The sequence below is a fragment of the Lepidochelys kempii genome, chromosome 1, assembly GCF_965140265.1.
Source record: "Lepidochelys kempii isolate rLepKem1 chromosome 1, rLepKem1.hap2, whole genome shotgun sequence".
Taxonomy (NCBI): domain Eukaryota; kingdom Metazoa; phylum Chordata; order Testudines; family Cheloniidae; genus Lepidochelys; species Lepidochelys kempii.
In genome coordinates this window covers 161,289,401-161,313,007 of record NC_133256.1, presented here as the reverse complement: position 1 = coordinate 161,313,007, position 23,607 = coordinate 161,289,401, and the positions used below count along the sequence as shown (strand labels likewise).

The 23,607-nt window shown below is 39.0% G+C and overlaps 2 protein-coding genes across 3 annotated transcripts in view; one reads left to right on the top strand and one right to left on the bottom strand.

Moving 5' to 3' along the window:
* The window catches only part of SIM2 (SIM bHLH transcription factor 2), a 72,945-nt gene extending 54,947 nt beyond the window's left edge, over positions 1-17,998 (top strand). The window contains exons 10-12 of one of the 2 annotated variants that reach the window (XM_073361054.1): positions 1,110-1,278; positions 2,817-3,225; positions 12,950-17,998. In XM_073361054.1, coding sequence (XP_073217155.1) covers positions 1,110-1,278; positions 2,817-3,225; positions 12,950-13,677 — 1,306 coding nt within the window. In that variant the 3' untranslated portion in view covers positions 13,678-17,998. The remainder of the gene's footprint in view (positions 1-1,109; positions 1,279-2,816; positions 3,226-12,949) is intronic. The other variant, XM_073361064.1, reaches the window with a different exon arrangement.
* Positions 17,799-23,607, bottom strand: part of HLCS (holocarboxylase synthetase) — a 212,657-nt gene continuing 206,848 nt past the window's right edge. The window contains exon 11 of the mRNA XM_073361038.1: positions 17,799-23,354. Coding sequence (XP_073217139.1) covers positions 23,183-23,354 — 172 coding nt within the window. The 3' untranslated portion in view covers positions 17,799-23,182. The remainder of the gene's footprint in view (positions 23,355-23,607) is intronic.

Genomic DNA, 23,607 nt, shown 5'->3' with positions numbered 1-23,607 from the left:
AAAGGGTGGGAGAAAGGAAGTATTATGCCCATTTTACAGGCAGGAAACTGAGGCACAGAGAAATTAAATCACTTGCCTGAGGTCGCACAGCTGGTTAGGGCTCAACTCTTTTCTTGTATTTTCAAGTAACTGCCACAAAGCCTGTGCACATCTGTTGGCAGAATTTAGTTCTAGGTCATTTTCTCAGACAGAAATGACTCCTAGCTATGGAAGAGAGGGAAAAGGTTTTGTCTGGTTATTCTTTCACCTGTCTGCTGTAAAACTTACTGAAAACACTGTCATTACCCATGAAATTCAATCTTTATACTGTATGCTTTCATATTGTTGATGTTCAGCTCTCTTGGTATACCCTCTCACTTCCCTCCACTGAAATTTTTGGTAAGTCCAAAAGGAATGGCTTTTTTTTTTTAAATCAGAACTTCATCAATAAATGGAAAAACAAACCAGCACACCAAACAACACTGAAGCCCCACAGCTTAGTCTTAAATATCCTTATTTTTTTGTACACAATTACCTATAAAATATTGTCTAAAAATCTGCTGCATCTATTGAACAGATAAATGTGAGAAAAGATAGACCTCACCATGAAATTAAACCCTACTGGCTGATTCTGTGGTTTGGTTGTAGCAGATCATACTGGCAGAAGGATGACCTGGGTTCCCTTTCCTCTGTGCCAATATTCAGATGTGTCAGGGAAAAGACGAACTCATGCTTGAGGAAGATTGGAGGACACTGAACTGATCTTTGCCCTGCTGTTAGATCAGCCCCACACCAGCGTTGTCTATGGTTCCCAAGGCAAAGTGCCACAAGGATGGCTTAAACAAAAAAAAAAAAAAAAAAAAAAGAGAGAGAGAGCGAGCTTAAGTTCAGATGTTAAGGATGTTTAGTACCAAGTTTGTAATCTGGTGGAATTTTTTCAATCCATTTCCATGGGAATAGGTTCAGGCCTTATCTCCCTCACTCACGTTCCTCACCCACCACTGCAGACCAAATGAATATCTTGGATGGATAGTAATGAAAACATTGTGAAACTAAACCATTTTAAAATGATATTTTTCATCTGTGCAATGCATTAAAGTATTTAACCTATCACAATGATTCTTTTGCAGAGATATTGAGTACAAGGAACTTCAATTATCACTGGACCAGGTTACCATTTCTAAGTCACAGTTTTCATGCAGAAACTCAATGTCTACCTCACAAGAAACAAGGAGAGTAGCAAAACCCAAAAGTAATAAAATGAAGGCAAAACTCAGAATGACTCCTTACCCGCAACAGGTAACTCTTTCAGTAACACCCAACTACAAGTAAACAGGGCATTTGTGGGAGTAGCTTGGTCATCCTGAGATTACCTTGCTGCTAGTACAGTGCGGCCAGTTAACATGAGGCTTGTCCTCTCTTGGGGGCACGAGAATGCCATCTTATGTAAATGGCACAGAAGAAATGGAGAAGGCACAGTATGGGGGAAGAAGAGGCTTAAGGATTATCAGGTTATCAGTCAGAACTCAAAAGCTTTCAGATTTTAGGTAGTCAGATTAGTTAGAAAAACTAAGGTTTTGGTTTTTTTTTAAGCAAAAAGAGAACAATGTAACACAGAACAGATGCTGTATGTTTAATCTGAGCTAGTGTAAAAATGTACCAATTTTTGATAACCAAGGTCTGGTTCCAAATGAATGCTGGCAACTTCCTCAGGCAGCAGAAGGTAGCCTAGTGGATAGGATGCTGACTTGGGATTTAGGAGACCTGGGATCAATTCCTGGCCTGCTGGGTCACCTTCGGCAAGTCACTTAGCCACTCAGTGCTTCAGTTTCCCAATTTGTAAAATGGGGGATAAGAATATTAATCTTCTTTGTAAAGGTACTTTGAGATCTACAGATGATAAAAGTTGGATATTATTATTGATCAGGAATGGGAAAAAACTAGCACATGTACTTTATTGAACACAGTTGGAGCCAGTCAAACATTTGGAGGAAGTGTGTGTTGTGGTGTTTAACTGACTTAGAGAGGTTAGATCTTGACTTGCCACCATTCCAAAGCTTCCCATATTAATAAATAAATCTTTTTAACATAAGCAAATGACACTCATATGTCATTTAACCAAGACTTCCTGTTCTTCAAAACAGGATTATATCCTCTGACGTCTAAGTACAACTATTGACCAAAAACTTTTACTCTGCAAAATTATTCCTTAACATTAGGATGACTGAGGTTGTGCTGAAATTACTCTAAAGTTGCATCAAAATAGTGTTTTGCTACTGTCTTTATTCAGTGACCTAACAATACTGTATGATATTTACATAGCAGCTCACATCCTGAAGGGATCTCCAAAGAGTTGCAAACCTGCCTTTGAAATGCAGCCATCTCTTGGGTGGAGTGTATCATTTGGTTTACAATATTCCTCACACCATGTCCTTAACTGTCTCCAGTTAAAAACAGGGGAAATTTTAGATAGGCACAACTATCCAAGTAAGATTTCTGACTGAACACTAGGATTAATGCCCTAACTCTGGTGAAAAGTCACATGGGATTTTTAATGAAAAGTGGTCAGCAGCCTTGTTTTATCAGTAGCCATCATAGCTACTAATACAGTGCCTTTGTGGGGGACACTTACTCACTGCTGACTTACGGGGAAGAATGTCATCTACTGAGTCACCGACACCACTTTCCCCTGCAGCTTCCCAGTCCAATTATTGATCTGTCCCAACCCTACTTAGTTTATGAGATTTAATGATGTTGCAGTTCCAGGTGGCATGGCTGGAGGCTACCACACTGGTGTGTAACATGGATGCATTTGAACACCTTTCTTTATTTTTCAGCAATACAGCTCATTCCAAACAGACAAACTGGAATGTGGCCAGGTTGGAAGCTGGAGATCCAGCCCTACAGCGAATTCTGGCACCATCCAAGAACAGAATTTCCATTCAGAAAACAGTGAACTTTTATATGCCCCCTCATATAGTTTGCCTTTCTCATACCATTATGGACACTTCCCTGTAGATTCTCATGTCTTCAGTAGCAAAAAACAAATGCTGACGTCCAAATTTGGGCAGTCTCAAGGGTCACCTTGTGAAGTGGCTCATTTTTTCTTGAGTACGTTGCAGACAAGTGGAGAGCGCCAATGGCATTATGCCAACTCTTTAGTACCTACCAGCCAGTCGCCGTCTAAAAATCTTCCCGATCAGCCAATGAATGTCGCACGCCATAATCTTGCACAGAGTTATGAAGGTGAGTGTTATCTTAAAAATAATAAGCTGCATAGCATTTGGAAGATGTTTTTAATGTGTACTTCTAAAATATGAAATACAGTATGTTTACTGAAGACAGGAAAAATATATCTGGGGTGTAACGTGCAGCATGTTTAAAAAGCACACTGTCATGGCATTTAGACCTACTTTTGTTTCGTTTGAACATTTGAACAGGAATGTTATCCAGTTTCAGAATGTCAATTTTTTTTTTTATTAAAGCCTTTAGTGGGTAAATTTTCACAAAAGCCAAGACTTGGACTCCCTTTACAGGCACAGCTCACATGCGTGTTTATGGAAGTTAGTTTGCAGGTGCAAAAATCTGGATTCAAATTGTGCCAGCATAATCAGAAAGAAGTGGAAGTACGCAGATCTGCACCTACAAGTCAACTGCAGAAACCAAAATACAGGCATGATTGTACCCAAACAAAAGGGAGGCCATCCTTTTAAAAATGTACCTATATTTGAAGTATTTGCCTTACTAGCTATATTAATGATAGTAAATGTAAGTGTTTTTAGGATTGAAGTCAATGGGAAATTGCCTTGATTACTAATTTTCTTTGGGCAATGTCTTCACTGATGGGAGTTGCACCATCTTTCCACACAGCTTGGGGCAGCTCAAATGCTTTGAAACGAACACAGGGGATGTTGGCCTCTCCCACCGGGCAACTCACAAGAAGTGTACTTCCAATGAAAAAAATCAAATCAAATAAGAAGTTGAAAATTCAGTCCAATCCTTGTGTGAAATAGGTTTTAAATATTTCTCTGCTCAGTGTTTAACTGCATATACCACCCCGAAGAAAAGAAAAAACAGCTGTAATGGGAGCCTGCAGTAAGATGGATACACTGAAAACAACTAGTTAGGACAGATTAGCAGAGAGATTACTGGGAGAAAGGAAGTTTTCCTTTGGAATGATGGAAAACACTGAGGAATAAAAGATAGGGAAAGACAGGTAGGATCAAAAGTTTTAGCGACCCCAGAGATGTCACAGGATTATTCACTTGGGACCACTCACTGTGGCACCCAGCTCCTGAAGGAGGTGCTTGAAGATTGATCTTACTGTGCCTGACAAAGAGGGGTATCAAGTAACATCTGTGGCCTTGCACATCTCTTCTATGGAGGCCACAGCAGTCTCTGACCAGGATATTGCCATGCTCTTCAGTGAATGAGCCTTGATGACTTTGTATATCCAGGTTCCTGAGACTTTGCATGTTTCCAGTATACAACCATAAATCCACCTGGCAACGGAAGCTTGAGAGGACTTTTTACCATTGTATTTTAGGTGAAAAGAAACAATAATGAAGGTTTTCCATATTGTTTTCTTCAGCTTAAATACATTTTCTGAGCACTGTGGACATCTAAGGTGTGCCAGACTCCTCTGATGAATGATGTGGACTTGCACAAGACGACAAGAGCAGAGTTTCTTAACTGATGTGAAAAGGAGTATTTATTTCCAGAATAAAATTGAGAGATGCCCTAGGAACTATTTTGTCCTTGTAAAAGAAGCAACAGAGATCCTTATAGACAAAAATCATGAGGAGCTAAATCAGAGACGTACGGATAAAGGTGTATAACAATGTGCATTTCTATTAGGTGTGAAAGCCAAGGCCTTTTTGACCAAATAGATCATTTTTGCTTTTTCCTTTTTTTTCTAATTTGCTCTGTTTTTGGATTAAGGGGATGGGGAAATATGTACAGAACAGCCTGTGGCCATCCAATTTGCCAGAGCAAAAAAGTCTTATATTGAAATTGAACATGAATACCGGCAAATATATTACCTTTGATAGAATTTGGTATCTGCAGGTAGGCTTCTAATAAGTATATGCAAGTCAAGAATAGAACAGAAAATATTGTGGCTCTCAAGGAAAGGAGACCCATCTGAAACTTTGAGTTTCTTATGCACATATTTATATTCTTCAGTTTCATAACATATACATACCTCCGGTCCTCTTCTTCACAATGAAGAGAATGGAGTTGAGACCCAAGAATGTCTCTGGTTCTGAAATGGGTTTAAGCGCATAAGACAGAAAATGTGGGATTTCTCCTGAAGACAGACATGTTTTGAAGAAAGTTTGGGAATTGAGCTCAGGTCTGGTCAGAGATCACTCATGTGTCTCATAGAAAAAGTTGATGGGAGTTAGGAGTTGAGCCTCCCGGAGGGCACTGGGGATTTTATTTCTAACCTATTTCAGAATTTACCTCCTCCATAGCCAGAATCAGACATGTTGCAATTGGCAAATAGGAGGCGTGGATCCTTGGAAGGGACCCCTTCCGTAGATTTGAATGGAATGGGAAGAAAGGAGTGTCTGATCTTGTTCACACTATCAGCTACTGCTTTTTCTATTGCTTCTCTGGACTGGTGAGAATGACTCAACTTTTAAGCAGAGAGGATCTGCTTAGAATCATTAACGGCAGTCCAAAGGAAAACCAAATATGATATCTGGGTTTGAGACCATGGCTGTTACAGCAAAGCACATTACTTCCATAGAGGCATCTGCCAAAAAGGACATGGACAGAAGATGTGTTTTTCAGTATGAATTCTATTTTTTAAGATTCATCAGACCAAGCCATCAAATCTCTGGAAAAGTATGTAGCACAAAAAGCTGTCTGCAAATCAGATGACACTGTCTCAGAATCTTGTCTTCAGGCTTCTTCAACTTTCCTGCTGACTGGGGAAGAAGAAGAAATCCCTTCAGAGAACATAACTGTCTTCAGCCAGGGAGGATCTCTCTGCAATATTTGATACAAAAGGAGCCAACTAGGACAGAAAACTTCAGCCCCGATCAGATTCTATTATCCACTCCACTGAACTCAAGTAGCCTGAAAAATATTAAGAGCCACAACCTGTGAAACAGATCTATGCTCTTCTTGGATAGTAAAAACCAGTGAACACCTAAGACTACTACTAATGAAAATATAGGCAATGCCTTCTTCAGTAAAGCACACCTTACCAAATGCCTTGAAAAATGCAATTCTCAAGAAGTCAACTCTTGTTCCTGAAGGTTTCTCCAACTACTGTTTCATTTCCAGCCTGCAGTTCCTGGGCAAAATAATTGAGGAAGTAATAACAACCAAGCTCCAACAACAACATGTGACATCAGATATCATCTTAGATGCCTCACACCCAGGGCTCAGACCAGGGCACGGCACACACATGGCTCTAGGGCAGGGGTTCTCAACCTGTGGCCCAGTCAACACACAGCTGCGGCCCATGTGACATCCTCTGGGCCATACCGGTAATAATGGTAAATAGGCTGAGAACCACTGCTCTAGGGGCACTAAAAGATGATCCCTTCATGGCCACTGACACTGGTTAGAACTCCATGTTCATGTCTTTGACACAGTGGACCACAAGGTACTAACTTGCCTACGTTACATAGCAGGGAGCAGCTGGCCCAGCACTACAGTGCCTCCAATCGTTCTTCTCTAGCAGAACGCAGGGAGTGGTGATGGTAAATTGCTCCTCCTCTCCGATGGCCCTCTTTTGCAGGAATCTATCCTGTTTTTCTTCAGTACCTTTGTGAGACCACTGGGAGAGAAAGTGAGATGCCAAAGGCTCAGCTGCCAATAGTATGCTGATTATAGAGACAAGGCGGGTAAGGTAAATAGTATAACTGTCCTCCACATACATCTCATTCTCAACTGATGCAATCACTGATACTACTAAAATGTCAAGAATGCCTAGAGGAAGTAAGCTCTCGGATGAAGAGCAGATGGGTCAAGCTGAACCCAGGGGAAAGGCGTTGAAGAATTGGCCAAGACATTGACTATGCCTTCCATTGAAGGCAAACAGCCCCCATTTGTCAAAGTAGTGTGAAACATTGAGGTCCTGTTTAACTCCTCGCTAAGCTTGGATGACCAGGAAGTATCCATTTCCAAAGCTGCTTTCTTTCACCTTCAGCTTGTGAGGAAACTTCATCCCTTCCTCCTTGATGAGCAGCTGGCCACAGTAATCCATGCATGTGTCACCTCCAGGCTGTATTACTGTAATTCATTACATCTGAAGTTGAATGTGAAGATGATGCACAGGCTTCGGCTGGTACAGAATGTGGCTGCCTACCTTCCCCATGGTTCAGGCCATGATGAGCACCTCAGACCTGTGCTCAGGTCCCTTTACTGGCTCCCAGTTGGCTGCCAATGCCATCTTAAGGTCTTGCTTCTAATTTTCAAACCAATTCATAGATTAAGCCCCAGTTACATCAAAGATCTAATTTCAATCTATGAACCACCATGACAGCTGTGCTCCTCTGGGACAAAGCCCTCTTGGGGTGGAATCTGACTACGGAACAGTCTTCCAGAGGAGATCAAGTAAATCCAGATTCTGAACATCTTTTGGAAAAGTTGCAACACTGTCCTGTCATAGGGAGGACTGGGACCTTTAAGAGGGAACTGGTCCAGCTCACCTGTGCCTCATAACAGCCTCTTGATGGAGCCTGGTAAAGTGCAGGTGTTCCTGCTCTCTATAAAGAGCCAGAAGGGAAAACGGCATGGAAGAAGCAGCTGTGGCAGAGAAGAGAATAACTCTAGTGATCAGGAAACCCCTGAGTGGGAGAAGGATTTCGGCCAAAGCCAGAAGGCTGAGCTCCAGCTGGGAATGGCAGCTTTGTGAAAAGGAGACTGGGACAGAAGAAGAGCTCTGGATGTGGTAGAAGACACTAGGGCTGAGTATGAACTTGTGTTGTGATGACAGACTTTATTTTGAGATATTAAGGATTGTTTTTAATTGTTTCTGTTATTAAACCAGCCACAGGCAGTGGTGTCATTAGACACAAGACAGTCTGTGTAGAGTTCTTAAGGGGCTCAGATGAGGGAAACAGAGGCAGGGCACCACAGAGCCATGCCTGCACATCCTTTGTGAGAGGGCCTTTCCACCATAAATGATGCTCAGTTTGATCACCTCTGTAATTACCAAATCTCTCCCACCCTTCTCTGTCCTGTCAAAACAACCCCTGCTCCAAGTAGAGTTTTGGCTTCATAAAGGGAGAAGTGCTGGAGATGTCAATGAAGTCCACTATGAACTTCGCTATTCATTTTACACAGAAGGTTCTTGGACATTATAGTGACAGGTAGTAGTATGAAAATGACAGATGCCTAAAATTATTCAAAGAGAGCTTTTCTTAGTGCCCCAAAAACTTTGCCAGGTGTTAGAGACTGGATTGTGCCCTCACCTGGAAACTTGCAGTGAGTTCTTAAAACATCCATGAATGGGAAAACACAGAGGTTGTACCTGATGTTATCTTAGAGGAGAGTTCCATCCCTGATTTTGGTTTCCTCAAGCTAGGGCCCAGCAGGCTGGACACTAGCGTTGTGATATTCATTATCTTTGTTGCCTCAGCTTTGGCAGGTGGCAACATTTAGCCCCCTGTAATTCTCGATCAAGCGGTGCTCCCTCAGTTTCTGCAAATTCCCCTCTCTCAGTAGAGGAAGAGAAAAGAGAACAAAACCATAATTTCTGACCTCTAGTGGCTTTTGGTTTATTTGCCTTTTTTCTTAATCCCTTGGGCTTTCTGGGGGAAGATGCAGACAGCCATATGCTCGTGTAGGTTGTTTGGGGGCTGATCCCATTTTCCTTTGCCCAGGAACTTGAAGCAGGAACTACTCAGAATATAAGAAACTTGTACCATAGTCATAATACCCAATATATTATCCTGAGGTAATTGCTCTAGAAAAAAAGTACCTGTTTTAGCGCACAGGATGCAACAGAGGACTCTTTGCTACCAAGGTGGCTGCATCTAATTTGTTGCTGACATGCCTCACGTCCCTTCAGGTGGAAATGGCCATTGAGAGGAGTCAGAGTCTGTTTGGCTTAGGATGGCTCCAGGTTCCTTTCCTTCCGGTGCAACATGTACTCTGAAATGGAGTGCAACTGTGTCTATCAGCTTCAGAGCCCTTTTTGCTAGCAGAGTGAAACTCAGTGAGTTGGGCACACTGAGAATAAAATATCTGGCTGCAGGTACTTCTTGCATATTGAGCACCATCTGGACTTTGACTTGTGCCGTTCTGGTCTGCTCCACTCTCTCAAGGTGGGAAAAGTGTATTCCTCAGAGTGGTTCCTAAGTGGGGAAAAAATTCCCCAGAGAAGAACAGAAGGAGGAGGAGGAAAAAGTGCTCAAAACTGCTGCAATTTTAAAAAGGGGCAATTTTTAAAATGCTGGAACCAATCATGGTCATTCTCAAGGTTGGAGGTAAGGTGCTTCTGTCAGTCTTTCCAGTGGGTGGGGCTGACACCCCATTGGTTCCTTTCAAATCTCTTGAGTTGTACCCAGTCTGTGAGGGAAAGAGGGCAACCACTCAGTGAGGATTAGTGGAGACATGATGCAGAATGGACCAGATTCACTGTTGCTGGTGTAGGTTGTGAACAGAGGCAAGTACAAGAGCCCTTCTGCAAAGCCATTGTGACTTTCTGTTGTAAGGCCCAATGTTAATTGTGCAATATCCTTTGTCTCACCTCTCCCAAACTGTCTGCCAGGCCTACAGGGAGAACTCACTCCCACTGGGGGAAGAGAAACTTGACAGGAAATGTGCACAGAATTAATGCATTGACTCCTAGCCATTGTAAAACAGCTTCTACTCCATCCAGTTGAACCCTGGAGAATGAGCAGTAAATGTCTCAGGCATTTCACCGTGCTTCTGATGTAGTTGGGCGTCCTGCAGCTATGAGTTTGACAGCATTGGTTGAATCAGTCCTGGTGTAAACTACTTCCCGTGGCAGTATGATGCCCTGAGTTTGCTTTCAACCACTAAATTTCCCACTGAAGGCCATTCCATGAGACGCCCGCCTCCACCACGGTGACTTGGACTTGCAAAGACACTGGGCTGACTCTAGCCTCGTTCCAATAAATGTTTTGAGACCAAGCAAACAAAACAGAAGCTAGTGTATATGTGACCAACAATGTTTTGTGCTCTGCTGCTCCAGAGACAGCTCGTTTAACTGACTACCCTAACCCATAAGCCACCTAGATGTTGGCTTACAAACAGGGAGGTAAACTAAACAGATTTAGCTTTATCTTAAATCCATACTCCATAAATAAGAAAGGCCACAAATTAATAGCAAACTGTAGCCATTAATAATAGAATGTAATAGACTACGTAAAAAACAAAAGTACATGACTGGGTTCTTGTATATCTTATGATACTGGCTAAGCCCCAGGTCTTTAAAATTAAGTTCTTAAATTGGGGGAGAGGAGTTTTGTTTGGATAAAAGGAGGGTGCAAAAGGAAATAGGGCTTCTTCTGATAGAGGAGAATAGGGACAGGAGCTAAACTCCGCTCCAAAACTGCAGTAAAGAGGGCACGTTTATTACATCTTAGGGCCTATTTAGACAGGGAAATTTACTGGTATAACGATACCAGTGTACTGGTACCAAGAAACAAACTAACCTCCAAAAAACCACTTGTATTCCAGAGTAAGAGTGTCCACACAAGGAGTTCTAGTGGTAAAATGATTGCACTATAATTATACCAGTAAATTTCCCTGTGTAGACAAGCCCTTAGTGTTATAATTAAACACTGCTTTCACTTGTGAACTAACATGACATTTTGTCTATTAACAAAAGTGTGTGCACTGTTTAGTATGAAATTTACAAAAACATTAAAAACAATATTTGAAAGTTAGTTTCTCCTTTTACTTATCTATCAAAAACTAAGCCCAGCATTCTGGACCAAATTCTTCTATTAGTTATGTGCTGCAACTCCCACTGAAATCAGTGGAAATTATGTGTAGTTGATGGCTTCACTACTGTCTGCAGCAGTGCTGTGAATATTTTAGTTGCATTGACGTCAGCAATCACTACAGGGTGAGCCCTAAGTAAGGATATGCCTACACTGCAGCTGGCAGCGTGGTTCCCAGCATGGGTAGACCGACACAAGCTTGCTCTGTTTGAGCTAGCATGCTAAAGATAGCCGTGTAGCTGGAGGTAACAGATGCAGCAGCTTGGGCTAGCTGCCTGAGTACAATTCCACCCAGACCTCCAGAGTACATACATGGGTGGCTACCCCCAAGCTACACTGCTATTTTTCACATGAAAGCTCAAAAGCAAACCTAGCACATCTGTCTGCCTGCACTGGGAAGCAATCCCAGCTACAGCGTAGACAACCTATAAGATGTTGGGTAAAATTTCTGAAAGAGCCCATCCATTTTTCAAGTCACTTAGGAGCCTAACTCATACTTACTTCCAATGAGACTAAGGGCTGGTCTACACTACTGCTTAAGTCAATGTAATTTATGTCGCACAGGGGTGTGAAAAAGCCACCCCGAGTGACATAAGTTATATCAACTTAAGTGCTGCCCACACCGGTGCTATGGCAGCAGGAGATGCTCTCCCACCAACATAGCTTCCAGCTCTTGCAGAGGTGGAGTAATTATGCCGACAGGAGAGCGCTCTCCTGTCGGCATAGTGTGTCTTCACCACATGCGCTACAGCGGCACAGCTGTGTTGGTGCAGCTGTGCTGATGTAGCGCTTGACTGTAGACTTGCCCTCAGCCTGAGTGGCTAACTGGCTTGAAAATGAGACTAAGGCATACTTAGATCTGATATTTGAATGTTTGATATTAAAAGGTTAAATCCAAGATTTATTTCTTGGCACCGAGCGTAGAAAGCCCAGATAGTTACTAACTAGAAACTTCATTTTATATTCTGGCTGAATATTGCATAACTTTAGTTAGATCGGATAGGACTAATACAGATAGTCATTTGTAGGCAAATTGGCATGAAACAAGAAAGGCAGCATGAGGCAAATAGAAAACAAAGCAACCAACTAATATTGGCTAATGAATCCTCAAACCTGGACAGAGTAGAGCTTATTGAGAAGAGATGCACCAGACATTTTTGTATTTCAGAGAGATGGGATGAAACCAAAAAACTCCACATTCAAATATCCTTGAAAACTGGGATACCTTGGATCCAGATCTGACTTTGCATCTGAGGCTCATCCATGATTTAATATTCTGATCTTCAAACTCCAAGTTTTTGGACTGTTTTTGACATGTCAGAGTCTCTCTCAAAAGCATAAGTATAATATTACTGTAGTCAAGTGACATGTCTACTGCTCTGCTACAGATATTTTTAATATCTAATGCTAGATTTCATTTCAAAGAAACAAACAATTTAAAAATCCAATATAACAGGACATAAGTCTAGTTCAATTTGTCAATGACTCCTGCAAGAGTCCAAGTAATCTCCCCCCACACACATTGGCAACAAGAATAAAGTCCTGTTTGACTCTGAATTTAATACATAATAAAAATGTAAAATTTTTTTTGGGGATAGATTTTGAAGCTTTCACAAGAGTTTCAAAAGTATAAAGTTATATCCCTTTTCCAAATGTTTAAGTCCTTGTTAAATTTCCTGATTTAACCATTTCAAAGAGGATACCAATTTACAGCCACACAGACAAACAATGAGAATCAAATGCAATGCAATCAAAATATTAATGCAATCAAAATATTTTCCTAGTTGAAAAGTTGCAACGTAGAGCAACTAAGGTGTCAGTTGCCTTACACACTGACTAGCCTTCCATATCGGTTTCTGGTTTTTCAGTACAGTCATAAAGGGTCTGACTCAAACCATTGAAGTCAATGAGCTTTGGATTAGGCCCAAACTTAGCTAGTATTAATGTAAAATCATAAAAAGTGACAGTCTCTAACACAACTCATAGTATATGAGCTCCAATCATCAGCAATTAATACTCTTTATTTTCCCTAAAAGTGCCCATACCAAACAGAAGATACAGCCAAGATGCTACATCTGACAGCTTTCCAAGTTGTGCAACATCCATGCCAAACAGCAGATACAAAGAAGATATTTACAACTCCAGCATCATGAAACCCAACAAAATGGAAAGCAGGATACATCCATCTCATCATCTCATTAAAGAAGAAAACAAGTTAGCTTTCAGCAGAGACCTACAAGAAAAAGTGTGTGTTAATGAAAAGTCTTTTTCAAACTCCATAGCTAATTCCTTGTTGCCAAAATCAGAATGTTTTCAGGCTAAAGCTATTGGACAATTAAGTCATCTCCTGCCAGTGCCAACAGTATATGAACAAACAAGGAGAATATGTATGAAAGAACCAAAATATGGGCATATTAACCATCATGCTATGAATCTGGATGAACTAGACAATGATGACAGAATGACAGTAAAGCTTGACCATGACTCTGAAAATGAACACATGATGGATACGAGAACTACTGGACAAGTCCCATTTGTATTTCTGAACTATCACCATGTTTTAGCCAAACATGGTACATTTCAAACCTCATCATGTACAGCAACAGGACATGTAGCAGAAAATTATGGATACACTTCTGAAGAGGTAAATACATTTATTTATAAAAACCAAAGTCCATCATCAGCCTCTTCTCCAGAAACCCACAAGGAGACTGCACTACCCCATTATATCGGAACTTCTGTAATAATAGCCAATGGGAGGTGACAATAATAGAAATGTATTTCTTAATTAAAAACAAACCCAAACTGTAATGATTTCTAAAAAGCATGAGAAAACATGGCTACATTTACTGAGCATAGCAGAAGGTCAATGAGGGACAAACTTGTATGTGTTCTTGGCAAGTAATGTGTTATAATACCTTCAAGGTCAGAAAAATACACATCTAGCTTCAGTGTTTCATTGTTACAGATAAATCTCTGGTGTAGACTCTGCCAGTAAGAAGCCATATAAAGATCAAAATTTTGTTATTTTACAGTGTGTAACAAAATTAAAGGGCAAATGTTCTATGCCCAGAATTATACAGAAGCAACTGTTTTTTTTCTTTTTTAAAAAACTAGGTCTCCAAAATATATTCAAGATTCTTACCATTAATATAAACCATAAAATTTTGTTTAAATGTTATCTGACAAACACTGTGAAATACGAGAGCAATTTCCCAACCATGTTGTAAACAACCTGACAAATGAACTTTGTTTAAAAAATGATAATTAATCTTAAATATCCATGACATAATTGCATGAACTAACCACAAATCACATGGTCTTGGAATGCTTATTAATTATTTTAATAGTCTAAAACAAAGTTAGATAATTCTAACTTTATGATATATTTTAAGAGTCAGGAATTCATAGCTTGTTGCTATTATTATGTATTCGAGAGGGATGATCAAAAGTCAAACTAGTAGACACAGGTACAGATGAAAAAGTCTTGTCATAGCAAGATTGGCACAACATGAGATCACACTGCAAGGACTGAAAATTACTCCCAATAAAAAAATACTGTGATAAGAAATAACTTTTTCAAGTTTCAAGTTGCCACTGGATATACTGGGAGAAGATTGTGCACTTTTTCAAACAAACCATTCAAAAGACTGTCCTGATAGGAACATTAGAAATTTCTCATTTTAGACAGCAAAGGAAATAGTGAGGAGAATTCAGTGAAACTTTGCAAGCTTGGTTCGAAACTTGTCAGCACTTTCTAAAGTTTTGAAAAAGTTCAGGTTTTAGCAAACTGGACTTTCTCAAGGTTGAATTCTCCTCGTTGACCCCAAGTCAAGATTCAGGTTTCACAGATTCTCTCTCACCACAAAAAACTTTGATGGACAGTTTGGACACGAGAAACCACTGCAAGTTACAAAAAGCAGTTTGAGTACAGTTGTGGTTAGATAGAGCTGAATATTTCGCACAGCTCTCATGGTTAGGTACAGTGAACTGTATCCAGGAAAAAGCATTTCAGATTAGCAGAAAATCCCCATCTACTCAATTTTGTTCAGTATTTCCAATAAAGTACCAATTAGTTATTTTCACCTGTCCCTATGGTGTACAAATAAGGAGACCTATGTATTTACAATAGAACCTCATTGTTACAAACACCAGAGTTATGAACTGACCAGTCAACCACCCCCTTCATTTGGAACTGCAAGTACACAATCAGGCAACAGTAAAGGACCCCCTACCACCACCAAAAAAAAAGGTAAATACAGTACTGTACTGTATTGAACGTAAACTACTAAAAAAATAAAGGGAAAGCAACATTTTTCTTCCACATAGTAAAGTTTCAAAGCTGTATTAAGTCAATGTTCAGTTGTAAACTTTTGAAAGAACCACCATAACCTTTTTGTTCAGAGTTGCAAACATTTCAGTTATGAACAATCTCCACTCCAGAGGTGTTCGTAATTCTGAGGTTCTACTGTATGTATGTTCTACAGAGAGTATACACGATCAGCATACACCACCTTCTCCATCACCTCCCCAAAAATTCTGTGTGCTCTTGATAAAATGACGAATGACTCCCTAAAATAACACGTATAAACATTAACAAGTACAAACAATGGAATCAGATGGTGTTTTATAGGAAGACTGCATTGTAAAGTTGAGTCAGCATTATCTAGCTTCTTTTTTTAGTTCCATTCAAGGCTAGATTACATTATAAAAGCTTTTATCTGCCACAGCTAAATATAAATGTCTCATGCTCTGTAGGAGTATCTCTAAAGAAAGTACTCACATGGCTTGTGCAATATGGAAAAATACATGCTCATGGATTACACCTTATTAAAGACAAATATGTTAAAGGATGTAATAAAATGTATACATTTTTAATCAATAAAGCATTTTCTGTATTTCATACACAGCAACAAAATTCATTCGTTTTCCTAGGTTTTTATGAATATTAATTGATATAACAAGTAAACAAATGCTTTGAAGACGTGTTTAAAAAACAATTTTCAGTATTTTTACTGCCTTTCTATTAAAAGATGAATAGTATTGAGAAAGCGTTATTTTGCAATTCATTGGATACACTGCACTTGCAAGTTCACAGTTAACTGAACTTTTAATTCGCTGACAGTGCTTTTTTCTCTGCCCCTGCATACTTTCACTGTGATGCTTAACAAAAATATTTCGTAGTAGTTAGTAGAATTTTGATGCCTTTATAAAAATGTTCACTGTAAATGCACTCTGTGCGTCTCTAAAGACGGAAAGGAGCCAGGTCTAAGGGAATTTTACAAGTGAATCCTATTACCGATATTGATAGATTAGTTACAAGTGCTTTGTTCTCATTGTTTAATTGACCTTCCAAACTAATGTCACTAATGTATGTATCCAACTTAATTCCTGGAAGAGTACAATGATGCCAAGACTGGTGTGTGTTAATTTTTTAAAATTAAAAATGTCCTGCAATGAGAAAACTGACATTGTCTACATTGTCAAGAAGAAACCTGATGCACAGCTCTCCCATATTACATTTTGCTATATACGTCAGTAGTACGGTGTACTGCACACAGAATCAGTCTAGTATATTTTTCTGTTCTCTTGAGTGGGTCTTCATTGTGAAAACATGATTTCAGAAGGTACAAGTTTGACTTTAGTTTTTGTTTTTTTGAAGTACAATACCACAAAGTACTTTCCAGCATCTTATTAGTTATTCACACTTTGCGGCTGTATTCAATGAATATGCGTTATGGAGGTGTTCCATCATTCTCTGGCAGATGTTTTACAATACATGAGGTTCTGAGACACAGAGGTTTATAGTGAGGAAATAGAGAATGAACTGTGCATTCACATATGATAATGTGGATTAAGTTTCAGAACATATATTTGTGACTAAAAAAACAAGTGTCCATCATTTCCCCTGGCCACCTCAAAATAGAAACACTGATTGCATATTCACATCTGGAACATGAATGAAGAATTCTATAAAGAAGTAGGAGTTCAGATATATACTTTGAGACAGTTAAACTACAGATGTTCACTGTGCATACTCAGCGCAGTATATGGTACAAGAATTGACACTTTTTTTTTTTAAACTATTAGGGAAAATATTCCATCTAAGTGGAGTGTGAATCAGAATATATTAGGGAAAAAACCATTTCATTTCCCTTCTTTCTGCCTTATTCATTTGAGTCAGAAATACCTTCATTGTGCAACTTCACAGATTTTTTTCCACCTCTTAGGGAGTTCCTGGCACGGCAAAGAAACTTTGTAAAGCGAAATACAGAGTTTTAATGAAGAGTGAAATTGGAAACATTAATCACTTATTAGTGTCTCAAAATCTGTATGCTATTAGCATAGTTATCACAACACTTGTAAGTGCAGTGACACACTTTTCTATTGAATACAGCCCTGAACTTTCTTAAGAGTTATTCAGCAGATTTACTCATTCTAAAACACAGTGAGATATGCACAACGTACAGGTTAGAAAATATAGCTCACACACAAAAAAGATGCTATTTTTATGAAAGAATGGGATATCTGCTGGAATATTGGTACTTGTCTGAAATTCACAAAATGTGACAGTAAATGTAATTTTTCAATCCATATCAGTTATTTCTCAGAACAAATGTGTCTGAGTCCACTTTTTTCCTGGAAATTTTTTTTTAAAAATATGATGCAGAAATGAAATATTTGGCAAATACTTGTGAAAAGTAAAGAAAAATACAAACACACTATTAATGCTCAAAATTATGTATGTACTTCCTAAAAATATAAAGCATATTTTGCTTATTATATAAAACAAAACTGTTAAAATGTTAATAAATACTGTAGTCAAAGGAGTAACGGTTTTGATCTTTTTAAAATACAAGCATAAGGGATCATTAAGAATGACAGACACACAGTGGAGATCTTTTTGAGTACGTAGAGTTTTTAATTGTAATCATAGATTTGACAACATTAGATTATTCTTTCAAACTATAAAATGCAAAGATTTAACTTATTTTATTCCAACTATGCATTGCTGTTTTCTAGAAATAGCTTTATCTTTAAGGACTGAAAATAACCCTATCTGCTGAATAAAACCTACCAATGGAGTATTTTAAATCCATCACCAATTTACAGCATTTGTTTGCAACTCCTTTTCCTAAACTATTTGTGGGGCTATAATGTGTTAATTGTTATAATTCTTTGGCTTTTGTTCTCACCTACGTCCCATCTGTTAATGGTGAGAAAGCAACTTCACCGCAGCTTTAGCACGATGGTGCCGGCCCACTACAGTAACATAAACACTGCTGAAAAATACACAAATACAGCTCCACAAATGCAGCTCACCAGGAAATCAAATGTGCTCCACAAATACAGCTCACCAGGAAATCAGCTAATTTTAGTAGGTTCTAACCCCACTGAAAGACATCAGCTGAACTGAAGCACGAGTTATGTACTATTCCTTTCCATAACAAATATTTTGGAGCTGTATTTTCTGCATAACTGTATGTCCCATCATAGTTTCCCAACTAGTATCAGAATTGTAATTTTTCAAATTACTATGGTCCTGTGACTGAATCAAAAAGAGCAAAATATCTTTAACTACCCCCCCGCCAAAAAAACACCAAAACCAAAATATTTTCTTACCTGCAATACTTGAGCTGCAGCATAAAGATTTAAACATTTTTCAATACAATTTCTAGATAACAGCCCTTGAGGTCTATTAATCTCACAGGATATATATTTCAAAATGCACCAAACGCTTATAAATCATCAGAACAGGAGTGAGATTTGTGCAGATCTTGGACTCTTAATTCTAAATGCCTGATATAATTTTAAAAATACTGGAAATGGTATCACTTCTATCTGGATAGGACTCCCTATCTCACTCTTTCCAAAGAGACAGACATACACCTTCTCCACCCCACCCCCACTTGCTCAGCAGAAGTTTTGCTATCAATATACAATCGCTATAGCTATTTTCACATCTAATGAGTTTTATAACTGAGTCCAGCGGAGAAAAGCTCAAATTGCAAGAAATATGGATACCATAATGAAATATTTTGGACAGCACTTCATCAAGAAAATCATTTGAGATGTGACCTCAGCCTAAAAATGAAATAGGTGTTTTACTAATCTGGACATTTTAATAAGAACACATTTTCAGTGTGATACTTCTAGCTTTTTGGGATGGTTGACTTTCTACCTTTGCCCATATATATTTCTATGCTTTATCTAATTTGTATAGGGCTTTTTTAATAAAAAAAGGTAGTTGTCATACAAAAACTCTGAGACACTTTTTTTTGACAAGTTTGGCACAAAAACAATGAGATTACCGACTGTGTTCCCCATATACCTTAAGATGAGTGTAGAATAAAAAGGCTTTCTTGACAGTAACAGCTGCTGGTCAGAATGGACGTACTCAGCTGCTCTGTATAAAACAGGAATTTGCTTTGTAAAATTCTATGGTACATCTGAAGCAAAAATCAGGTTTATGACAAATATTTCATCCATCTGAAGGCTGTTTTTCCCTCTCAAGACAATAGGCAGTCTTGTACATACAAGAACAAGCCATTAAAAAGCGTAAAGGAAAAGTAGTATTCCCACAAGATCTACTTGTGCTCTGACATGTCCACACTTCATTAGTTTTCATTTACAAAAAGGAAATTAAATAAATTTTCCGATGCAGACACGTCCAGAATAGCATTACAGTGTAAAACATAAACAAAACATGGTTTTCATTAAGAACCCCCCACAGAAATCCAAAAAGCAATGATAGGAGCTATGAAAAACTGTTGGCATTTTATTATATAGTTAAAGATATATATCTGCCTGCTCTACAGGTCCTGTGGCATTGCAGCTAAGTGAAGTTTTATAGACACTCAGCTCTGCCCACAAGAAGGAGTATGTTTTCCCCCTTAGTCTTTTTATTGGGATAATGTGTCTATTGCAACATGCATGCAAGTGGGTCTTTGTCCGGCTAGCTGGAGAAAAAGAGGTGTTGCCCCTTTAACGGCTCCCTTTCAGCAGATGAGGAGAAAGGGGAAGTTTACAGGTATGGACAGGAAGGGCAGAAAGCAGTTGGGGCCAGGTCAGTTGAGGGTGCTGCATTACCCTCCTGCTGACCGAAACAGTGTGTGTGTGGGTGGGGATAGGGAATATTTATACCCATGCAGCCCCACCAAACCATGTGGGCAGGCCTATATTCCTATGCAGAGTCCCAAACAAGTCAATGATGCTCTAGGAAGGCATACAGGTCTGCATCAGTACATCTGTATGCAGAAAGAGGTTTTTGTAAAGTGTTACATGGGCTTAAACTGCACATTTTAGACCTAGATGTTCATCAAAACGTTCCCAATGTTTTGGGGTGTTTGTATCCAGGGTTTTGGATCAGTCCATGACCGAGATCAGGGCAGGCCACCACGTTCAAATCTGGATCCAAATTTCCTGAAGTTTGGGTGTATTTCAGTCAGGGGATTGTGGTTCAGGTTTATCTCTATTATAAAGTTTATGATTTCATATGGAAATTTTCGGAACTACTACTGTTGCTATTGATCCTACTACATTATGGGCCATATATTGTCACATTTCAAATGTAAGTCACATTCAGATCAACTCTGCTTAGACAAAAATAATCAGTGGTATGATATGGCCCTACGTATGTTAATTCTGCTTTACAAAAAGGTTGCCTGACTGTGCCCTGATAGTGACAGTCAGGTTTTATATTAAGGACTGCAGCACAAACAGCAGTTTTCTAGAATTAATTCAGCGATACAATAGTCAGATTGGGAATGTAACTGCTCTGCATTAAAGGAAGGTTTTCATGATGGAATAAACCAGACCAAGAACCACCAAGAGCATTGCTGAATTTTCTTTTCACTATTTATAGCTGGGGATGCTGGCAAGGAGTAAAAAGCAATACCAAAATTCTGCCTTCTGCAGTTGATAAGTAGCAACATGCATCATTTGTAAGCTGTATAAAGAAAAGGCAGAGAAGAAGAGACCACCACACTGCAAGAGTTCCTCTCAGTATTTAAGATTAGTAGCTCAAACTTAAATTTGAGTATTAAAAATAAATAATCATGTATATCTATCTGTAAGTCAGTAGTCAAAAGTTCCCAGCCCAAAGCAGTATTAAAATTAAGCTTTTTTTCTTTCTAACCAAGGTCTTGTGAGAGGGAAGTTGGGTATTATTGTTTACATATAGTATATTAAATATGAATTATTAAATAAGTCATTCAATATTTAGTCTCTATTGTGTTACTTCTATCATTTTTTTCGGTGTGCAGTCCTGTCTGAGGTAAGAAACTGACTCTTTTGGAAGGCAGAAGTGAAAGAAACTATGACACGGAGGTCACAAGCCTCACTTTAAATACACAGAAAACTTAATTGCTAGCAATTTACCAACAAAGCAGCCAAATTCCAGTAAGTAAGGATTACTCTAATCTACCATTACAGGCCAATTCTCCTTTAAGATTTCTTGGATTTGTAATTGAGCTGATCTCCTTATATTGGTTATTTATGAAGTGAACTTTAACCCATAAATTCCATTTCTGGCTAAAAGACAGGAATGTATTTGTGAGAACCCACTTGGCTGAGCCAAGCATCCTAAGGGAAGGGTGTAGTAATAACCAATGGCAGTCCACATTAGGAGACATAGCTGGCTATTGGCCAGGTCACACCTGACATCTATTGATGTGTGGTGGTTGGCTTGAGGTCATTGCTCAGGTGACCAAGCTGTAAATGAAAATTTGACTGGTCCAGGAGAAGAACCTGAAAGCATCTCCATGCAGTTGGGAGCTCAAGTTCAGCTTCTCGCCTATGCCCTCCAGTCACCTACTGTCTTATCTACTGTATCTGACCCAACCTGTACAGCAATTAGGTAAGGTTGGAGGCTGCACAGCAGGGCACTTTCAAGTAAACAATCAAATCCCTTGGGTTCAATTAACACCACTGGAATAGGAGGCTTGCTTTGGGAAATAGTATGAAAGTACAATAAAAGAGATTTGAGAGAGATGGTTGGAACAGAGGCCCCCTCATTGTGCTTTTCTCACTGGAGTAGTTGCTAGCAGAGGAGACCTTAAGAACAAGTTTCCTTCTCTTATTTCATCATTTGGATGTGGTTCACCTCTCAGGGATTGAGTGAAGTACAGTCAACACTGATATCAATTCGTGGACTGAGGATTTGATGGCCAGTAACATAGAGGATGACAACTAAGTAATTCACTAATTGCATATGTGGTGGGTAATTCTTGTGGAGCGTTAAGAGCTCTTGAAAGAAAGACCATGATACAAGGAGGCATGGGGTGATTTACTAAGAATCAGAGCTAGTTAACAGGCTAAGAAAAGCAGAAAAGATCTATATCTCGGGGGTTATAAATGAACCCAGTTCACAGGCACTGCTGGTAGGGATGTCCAAGCACAAGGCCACCATAAGAGAGGTGCAAAGGGCCTACAGGCCAGAGATCCAGTTACAGAATGATGAAAGGAAATAGAAGCGCACAGGGAGCAGAACCGAATCAGCAAAGTTTCTCATTATTTCTAAAGGGTGGGAGGGACTATTATCTAAGCATGCAGTGAATACACAGTTAACTTAATAAACTTGCAGAATTCTTGCCACTTTCCCTTATGGGTGTCTGGTGAGTTCTTCCATGTGTCCTCCACAGCTGACATAAGCAGAACTCATTTCTTTAAATTTTCATAATAAGTAATTTAAACTTTTTACTGCTTATACCCAAAGCAAAACCACAACAAATGCATTATTCAAACACATTTTTTTAAAAAATATATACAGTCTTTTTAGTTTCTTAAATATATTGAATTAATGAGCTTAACATCTTCCTTTGCAAATACCTCCCTACTGTAAATGCTTATAACAAACAATAACATTAGTGAATTTTTTTAAAAAAAATGGCCATTAGCAAAAGATTATGGGTCTCCAGTAATGGGATAACACTAACTTTTGTAGCAACTTTCAGCTAAGCTATCCAGGTTAAGAAAGAAGAAACTAGAGATTGGTAAAAAGTTGATTTCTCCTAATCATAAGCTACCTCTCACCTCTATGCTTAAAAATATGCAACATGAAAAATGCATAGAAAATACTAACTGGTCCTTAAGGCCACTGGCTAGAAAACTCAGCAGAAATGAAACAATAATGTAAAATGCTATATTTAGCTTCTACACTTCACCTCCAAATCATTCCAGTTTGATATATTGTGTATAGCCAAGATCAGCTGCTAGGTGCTGAATACTGAACAGTCTTCTTAAAGCAGCTTTTTCACCAAATCCAAGGTCTACCGCTGCTTTGAGATAATAAGGTTTTTCAGCATGTCAAATGAGTTGCCATCTGGATGCACAGACTCTACACCTTTTCCTTCCTCATGAACTTGAAGGAATCCACAATCATCGATTCCAACTATCCATGCTAATGGGCCCTCTTCACTCCAGAGACGGACTTGCCTACCACTACAAAAAAAAAAAAGAAAGCACCAGTTAATTACTTAAAAATAAACTTGATTATATTATTACATGTGAACTTTTCCCTCCTCTGAAACAAAACGAAAATGAAACAATGGTTGAAATTCACCAGAGCTGGTTGTGGATTTTATATCAGTTATGAAAACAATTCAACAAGGATGACTAACAGCAATCATGATAAATAGTATAGGGAGAGCACTGAGTCTCTTCTATTAAAGACAGTGTTATTCCTCATTTCTCT